Source organism: Physeter macrocephalus, chromosome 18 (assembly GCF_002837175.3).
Source record: "Physeter macrocephalus isolate SW-GA chromosome 18, ASM283717v5, whole genome shotgun sequence".
NCBI lineage: Eukaryota > Metazoa > Chordata > Mammalia > Artiodactyla > Physeteridae > Physeter > Physeter macrocephalus.
Genome location: NC_041231.1, coordinates 71,129,026 through 71,137,754, shown reverse-complemented (window position 1 = coordinate 71,137,754; position 8,729 = coordinate 71,129,026). Strand labels below are relative to the sequence as shown.

At 41.2% G+C, this 8,729-nt stretch overlaps 1 protein-coding gene across 1 annotated transcript in view; it reads left to right on the top strand.

Annotated features, from left to right (window-relative positions):
• The first annotated feature begins 244 nt into the window (after nucleotides 1-244).
• The window catches only part of PXT1 (peroxisomal testis enriched protein 1), a 21,110-nt gene continuing 12,625 nt past the window's right edge, over nucleotides 245-8,729 (top strand). Inside the window, exon 1 of the mRNA XM_024121728.2 lies at nucleotides 245-416. Within this exon, the coding sequence (XP_023977496.1) occupies nucleotides 245-416 (172 nt within the window). The remainder of the gene's footprint in view (nucleotides 417-8,729) is intronic.

Sequence of the window (8,729 nt, the reverse complement as noted above, 5' to 3'; positions counted from 1 at the left end):
GGGAGATGAGGGCGCAGGGTGGTGTAGCAGATCTAAAGACCACACAACATGGAAAGATGTTTACTTAAGTTGAAAAAGAACTTAGAGATCACCTTGTTCCATTTTCCACCCAAATCCAAAACCTTTTCATATACGGAATAAAGGCTGCTTGTGTTACAACATCAGTATTCATCTAACATACCAAATATATACTAAGAAATGGGGGAAATCCTCTGAAAATATATTTTTTCAACAGGGAAAAAACATGAAGAAGAAAAAACATGATGCCATTGTTTGTGAACCTAAACAACTTCTGAATCTCTCTCCCAAAGTAACAAATTGTTGCAAATCACTGTGGTTGAAATACAGTTTTCAGAAGGCTTACATGACCCGACTTGTCAGCTCCCAGCCAGGTTCAGGCATGTCAAGGAACCCAGGTAAGATATTATTTGTATTAAACTAAGTTAAATATTCGACTTAGCTTGTATTTTTCTTGATATTGAGGATATAAAATTAAACATTAAGTAGTGAGTCATAAATCTATTCATCAAAGTTCTTACATAGAAAAATCTAAAACTGACTTTGCTTCATGGTATAAATCTCTTAGTTTCTATTAGCCCTGAATCATTGATGTGACAAATAATTAAGATGATCCCAAATTGACTGAAATAGATCAAATTTAGCTTTTAATAAAAATTTATGTTTAAACGTGACCTGAAAATGTCTGCATTAAGGTAGGGAAAATTCAGTTTAGGTTCCTTCTTGATTTTGTCAGTATAGGAAGGAACATGAGGGAAAGATAAACGTGAAATTTTGTTTTTCAAAAAGGTGTGATTCCTGGGCTTCCCTGGTGGCGCAGTGGTTGCGCGTCCGCCTGCCGATGCAGGGGAACCGGGTTCGCGCCCCGGTCTGGGAGGATCCCACATGCCGCGGAGCGGCTGGGCCCGTGAGCCATGGCCGCTGAGCCTGCGCGTCCGGAGCCTGTGCTCCGCGACGGGAGAGGCCACAACAGAGGGAGGCCCGCATACCACAAAAAAAAAAAAAAAAAAAAAAAGGTGTGATTCCTAAATGTCCCAAAATGTCGGAAAATTAAAGTGTTATGTTTTGAAAAGCATTAAAGAGTGTTAGGGTTATATGTATGAGGTTTTAGACTTTAAAAAAAGATTTTAGATTAAAAATATGCTAGACACCTGAAAGGAATTATTAAAATTAATTTCAAACTATTCTCCAATTTAAAAGAATTACATGCCACTGAGAAAGTGGAAATTTCAAGCTTCCTGATAGATGGTTGCCACCATATCAAATATGGTATCCATTTTCTAGAAAGAACTCAATCGACTAAAATTTCGAATTTTCATCTGGGCAGGTGTCAACAATGATTTCTCGAAGCCTGAGACTGTCATCTATGAATACCTTCTAGAACGTATATTTTGCTTTTTAAAATTGAGATGTAATTCATACACCATAAGGTTCAAACTTTTAAAGCACACAATTCAGTGGTTTTTAGTATATTCATAAAGTTGTGCAGTATTCTAGAGCTTGTATTTTATTGTAAACCTTTTCCAATGTTCTCACACCCACTATACTAAAGCCTCACAGAACCCTCACGAAACTGAGGTGCACTGTGCTCGGTTGCCACATTTACCCCAAAAGCTTTCCTAATTACAATTTCACCTCAAAAGCAGAAGCAGGGTGAAAAATTAATAATGCTACTACCTTCGGGTTAAGGAGTAACAGCCAACAACCTAATCTACCTGTTTGTTTTCTCGCCTAGAGCTCTCGTTTTACTATGTATGTAAAATCTTGCGCCTGGCATTTTCGACTGGTGCATCACCAGTGTGCATTCAACGACCCCCGAACAGGAACAAGGGAAGCCCCGATTAGAGATGGTAGCAGACACAATCCACCTCCCCCGCGCCCAATTTCCTTCCCTGACAGGCTCAGGAGGAAGCAGTGCTTTTCTCCCCTTATATTTTACGGTATCACTAAAGGAATGGAGGATGTGCAGACTGAGAGGTGCGGTGTGAGAGGGACATAGAATTGTTATTCCGGCGTCGAGAACGCTAACGCCAGGGTCATCGGAGGTGCCGGGCGGCATATTCCGGGCGCCCCGCCTCCCTTCCTCTCACTCTACTCTGAGGCAGGGAACCAGCAAGACACACCACCTCCTGCGCGGGAGACCGCCTCCGACCAACGCGCGCCGTCTGCGCTTCCCATTGGTCACAGCCGCCCGTGTGACTTCTACCGCCAGCCCCGCCCCAAGCGCTTTGCCAGCCGGAGAGCGGGTCTGAGCAGCACAGCTGGGCACGGAGCCCGCCCAGGTGTGGGAGGTCGCGCAGACGACCCTGCGAAGCTCTCCTGCTGGGAACCTGATTGGATGGATGGATGGATGATGGATGAGATAGATAGATGATAGAGATAGATTAGATAGATAGGTTATTTAAGACAGCTCAAGTACTGCCCAAAGTAAAACTCTTAATGAAGAAGCTGATCGAGAAGGTCCCTTTCTACCCTTAGTGGCTTTTGTCCTCACTGAAGCCCACATTTATCTCTGTTACTTTGGGCAGGCTGGAAACTGACTCACTGAAGCCCAAATTTATCTCTGTTACTTTGGGGACATCTACACTACATGTATGAACATACCTCTTTGGGAAAAAAAACAACCCATAGTATTTGTATGGGGAATTAAAGACAGTTCTTAGAAAAGTTGAGGTGGTGGGTAGGATTTTGGGAAGTCCAGAGCAACCATCCACCTCTAAAAATATAATAAGTATTGATAGGAAAGGGCAGAATTAAAAATATTTACACACACGTAGGGGAATTCCCTGGTGGTCCAGTGGTTAGGGCTCTGTGCTGCCACTGCAAGGGGCCCGGGTTCAATCCCTGGTCAGAGAACTAAGATCCCACAAGCCACGTGGCATGGCCAAAAAATTAAAATAAAATAAAATATATATAAACACACACATATATATGTATGCATACACATATGTATAGCTAGTGTAAATGGGATATATTAATTGTAGAAGTCAGTAGAGGGTCCAGTTATTCAGCTTCTTCCTCCCTTTGAGAGTGCCTGGATGCTCATTTTGCCTTTTTTTTTTGGTGCTTCTAAGGCTCACCACCTCTCCCTTTCCTCCTCTAGATGGACACATTTACTTTTTTTATTCATAAAAAAAAAATACTAGGGCTTACTATATTCTAGGCACTGTGCTAGGTTCTGGGGTGACAATGGTGAACAAAAACAGTAACAGCCCCTTCCTTCCTGGAGCAGACAGTCTGGTAAAGGAGGCAGATAGAAGTCAATTACACACACCAATGTTAAATATAATGTGATAGGTGCTAAGAAGAGGTCCAGATGCTGTAATGGGGCTTTGACCTACTAGGGAGGTTAGAGAAGGCCTCCCTTGAGATGTAACCCAAGACTGAGACCTGAGGGGGTTAAGGAGGGTGCAAGTTGCAGGCACAAGGAATGGCTTGTTCGAGGGAGAGCTAGTAGCCTCTCCCCTTCCAATGACTGTCCATCTCACCTATTTCCACTAAACACACATTTATCTTGCCTTTTAGTTGTCAGAAGACATTTTTTTCTTTCAATTCCAAGTTCTTAGGGAGTAATGGTAACCCATAATTCTTGTTATAGACAATGTGTATCCAATAGGTAAGTACGCTAATACACACATCTAATATGCATAATCATCTGTCATTTTACATAATGAAAACATGCAATGATTGTAACAAAATCTAGACTACGATGTATCCAATAGAACTTAAAGTGCTATAGATATTCGAAGTGGTGAGAGATTACATTATTTTGGAAGACTCAAAAAAGGTAACTTAGAGAAAGTAATTTTTGAGATATGCTTCACAGGTAAGATTTGGTCGAATGGAGATACAGTTTAGTTAGAGCATAAGGTTCAAGAAGAAGAGTGAGGAGGACGGACAGATAAGTTGAGATTATTCTAAGGGCACTGAAAACCAGTCCAAAGACTCTGTAGAAACTAAATGGAAATGTTTTATTTAAGTTTTAAGGACTTTTCTAAGATAATTTTCCCCTCCAATGTTGACCTTGGAAAACTTAAAATCTACAAAAAAGTTGCACAGATAAGTCTATGGTTATGCATATACTCTTCACATGGATTTACCATTTTTTTGGCCACATTTGCTTTCTGTCTCTCTCTCTCTCCACACACACATACACACACACAGGCACATACTCATGAATGCATACACAGATGTTTTTCTTTGCTAAACCATTTGGATAAAGTTGCAGACATAACTAACTTGATCTCCAAGTAATTCCAGATATTGTCTCCTAAGAACAAAGATATTTTTCTGCATAATCTCAGTACAATGATGACAATTCTGGGATAGTTTTAAAATTAAAATGAGAATAAGTATTTATGTTAATAATAATAGTAATGCATTACTTATTTTAAATGGCTTGCAACAGTGGCTGACACATTGTAAGTGCTATATAAGTGTTTTCTTTTTTTTTTTTTTTTTTTTGCGGTACGCGGGCCTCTCGTTGTGGCCTCTCCCGTTGCGGAGCACAGGCTCCGGACGCGCAGGCTCAGCGGCCATGGCTCACAGGCCCAGCCGCTGCGCGGCATGTGGGATCTTCCCAGACCGGGGCACGAACCCGGGTCCCCTGCATCGGTAGGCGGACTCTCAACCACTGCGCCACCAGGGAAGCCCTATAAGTGTTTTCTTAAAAAAAAAAAAAAACAAAACACTTTCAAGGTTGGGAAACTAAAGAATAAGAAAAGGCATATAGTGAAAAGTCTCTCCTGCATTCTTGTCCCCCATCTGCTCAATTCCTATCATAAGTAGCCACTGTTCTTAGATTCTTGGGTATCCTTCCAGAGGTTCTTTTTGCGAATATGAACAATTGTGAATATAAATTTATATTATCCCTCCCTTTTTAGACAAAGGTAGCACATTAAACACACTGTTTTTACTTGTTTTCTCACTTAACACTATGATCTGGAGATCTCTCTGCATTAATACTTACAGAGATTCCTAATTCTTATTTATAGTGGCATAACATTCCATAGTGTGGATACACCATCATTTATTTAAGTAGTTTCCTATTGATGTACATTTGGGTTGTTTCCAAACACTTAATATTGAAACCAGTGCTACAATAGATAACCTCAAGGACATTTGCATTTGTAAAATTTGATAAATAGATACATTGCCCCCCACAGAGGTTGTACCAATTTACACTTCCACGACCAATTGTGAGAGAGTCTCCAGGATTTTGATAAGGTTCTATACCAAGAGTTTAAAATATATGAATGTGCATTATTATTGCTCTTTTGCAACTTTAAATGAAAGGAGAGCTGTCTTCACGACAAAGGAAAAGGTAGGGCTGTCCTTAGATCAACTTACAGGGTAGCCAACATTTTTCCTCCAACCCTTTTCTGTCCCATTCTCTCCACCCCCTTATGCAACTTTATAATCATAATCAACAATATCTGTGTAGGGCACTGAGCTAGGTTCCAGTTATGAAATAGATACATGTGCTCAAGGGTTTTGCCACTTAGTTGGTCAGACATACACAAAATACAAATAGTTATTGAGTTCCAGAATGCAAAACTTGCTTTGGGCACAATCTTTTGTTGCATCCTATCTCTAGGTCCTTCCTTCTCTGCCCCTTTGCCTACCCAATTGGGATACCCAAGGCTTGTTGGCATCCTTACAGCTCCTTCATTTCTCCCAACGTCCATTACTGAAACTTATCCAACTTGTATTCCTTCTACTGCAGATACTAGATTTTGTATTCCCCAGGTGCCAATTAATCAGGTAAAATAATCGTTGCAAATCATTATGCTTTTGATTGGCACAGGTAGGGCTGGCCCTAAACCCATTTTGACGTAGATGATATTCGTTTGGAGGGTGTCCCCACTCGGTTGCCCTTTCTTCTCTCTGGGCACCTTCCCTTTTGCGTGAACTCTCAGCCCTCACTGTTGCCCTCACCTTTTCTCAGGTAATTGTCAAATTATCCTTGCTGGGGTGTCAGTTAATTGTTAGGGTGTCATTTCAAAATGGCTTGAGGTGAGATACTCTTGAAACAACAGTAGAAACTGAAATGACAGGAAATATGGTTGCAATTTTGATCAAAGGGCCATATATTTCACCTACTATTTAAGCCACCTACCTAGGAGCTTACCCTTGGCTGAGGTGAATTAATGCACTGAGACCCTGGCTCTCCCTGCCCCCATCTCAACCCTCCCACTCTATTCTGTGGAGCGTCCTGGAGCTCTGGGGACCCTTGCCCTCAGAGCTCTTTACTTTTGAACCCAGCCAGGTTCATCACTTCATATAAAGGACTTGAGCATCCTCGGATTTTGGTATCTGCCAGGGGAGGGGAGAGTGTTCTGGAAACAATGCCCCTCAATACCAAGGCACACTGTACTTTTAAATTTTTATTCGCTGGAGTTTTAACATATACATTCTGTCTTCCAGCCACAACCAACTCTTCCATGTTTTTTCCATCAGTTGATTCTAAAATTTAAAAACCAACAATCTTGGTTTACGTTATTGTGTCTATGTAAATATAGTCTAACACCAAGTCCAGTAGTAGTAGCTAAGACATATGACATAGTACTTATTGTATACCAGGCACTTCATGAACATTATTGTTTAATATTCAGAATAATCTTAAAGTCTCTTTTGACAAATGAGGAAACTGAGGCACAGAGGATCTAAGAACAGGAAATTAGAAAGTAACTGAGTCAAGACTTTCTCCTATGTGAGGATAGGATAAAATCTTCTTTTCTTTAGATCCAAGTTTAGGACTCTTGCCAGCTGGAAAGAGAATGCACATCAAGGTCATATATACATATATTTTCTTTCTCTTTTTTGGGGGGGTGATGGTGGTCTTTAGCTCTGCTCAGTTTTCTTTTTTTCCATTTCTGTTGGTGACTACTTTCAGCCACTTCAGGATTCCCCTCTTTCTCAGCAGATGGTTGAGTTCTCTGCTTCATGGACAAAACTGATGTCATTGGAGGTAAACACCTTAATCTCCTTAGCCCTTATTGCAGTCTTCCTTACATGAACATCACATCTTCTCTCTGTCTATCCTATCTCAAAGGAAGGGAAGAACCCCCCAACCCCATTCAAAATTTATCCTTCCTCACGTTTTCATTCTCATTTCTCCTAAACCTCTGGGACTCCGCCTCAACAATTTGCCCTACTCTACCTTCCATTTTCCATCACTCCTGAGCTAATTCCTCTCCTCAACCTGCAAACCTGCTCAAGACTCCCAACTTAGAGAATTCCTTCAACACACCTCTTCCTCTCGCTACTGTCCATTCTCTCTCATTCCTTCATCAGGGCACCTCTTGGAAGAATAGTCTACACTTACTGATGCCAAGTCTAGTCTGGTAGCTCGAATTCACACTTCAGTCGTGCAAACTTCCTTTCATTCTCATTGCGTGACTAATTCCCTTTTGCTGTACTTCAATCCTGGGTGATACTGGTAATCCTTTTTTAAAGGAGCAGCGTGTCCTTGGTAAGAGACTTTGAGCCTTCCTGAGATTGACTAGTAGTCCTGCTAAATGTAAGCACATTTCTTGGAAATTATTATTCAGATTAGGTACTGTTAACAATCGGACATTCAACTATAATATGTTTAATTGATTCTGAGAGGGTGTGTCCTTTGAGATGGGGCAGTTACTGTTGATTTTATACTTGAAAGATTAAAATGTTCAAAATGATTGACTCTTAAGCATTAGCTAATGGCTTAATGCTCTCCTAAAAGAAGCCACTTTCCTTGACTTGAAGAAGAAGTCACACTGAGTATGAGACAAAGCCTTGAGTTCCATTGAGGTGGTGTGTTTCTGAAAAAGGGAGACATGTGTTTTCCAATCTGGAAGCAGATGGTCCAGCATGTGGAGAGGCCAAGACTTCCAATACCCTCTTGTCCACTTGTTATTTTACAAAGGTAAAACGTTGTGCAAAGAAGAACTACAATCCTGCAGCCTGTGGAACAAAAACCAAATTCACAGAAAGATAGACAAGATGAGAGGGCTATGTACCAGATGAAGGAAAAAGATAAAACCCCAGAAAAACAACTAAATGAAGGGGAGATAGGCACCCTTCCAGAAAAAGAATTCAGAATAATGATAGTGAAGATGATCCAGGACCTTGGAAAAAGAATGGAGGCAAAGATTGAGAAGATGCAAGAAATGTTTAACAAAGACCCAGAAGAATTAAAGAACAAACAAACAGAGATGAACAATACAATAACTGAAATGAAAAATACACTAGAATGAATCAATAGCAGAATAACTGAGGCAGAAGAACGGATAACTGACCTGGAAGACAGAATGGTGGAATTCACTGCCGTGGAACAGAATAAAGAAAAAAGAGTGAAAAGAAATGAAGACAGCCTAAGAGACCTCTGGGACAACATAAAACGCAAAAACATTTGCATTGGGCTTCCCTGGTGGCGCAGTGGTTGAGAGTCCGCCTGCCGATGCAGGGGACATGGGTTCGTGCCCCGGTCCGGCAAGATCCCACATGCCGCGGAGCAGCTAGGCCCGTGAGCCATGGCTGCTGAGCCTGCGTGTCTGGAGCCTGTGCTCTGCAGCGGGAGAGACCACAGCAGTGAGAGGCCTGCGTACCGTGCAAAAAAAAAAAAAAAAAAAAAAAAAAGATGTTAAAAAAAATTCGCATTATAGGGGTCCCAGAAGGAGAAGAGAGAGAGAAAGGTCCTGAGAAAATATTTGAAGAGATTATAGTCAAAA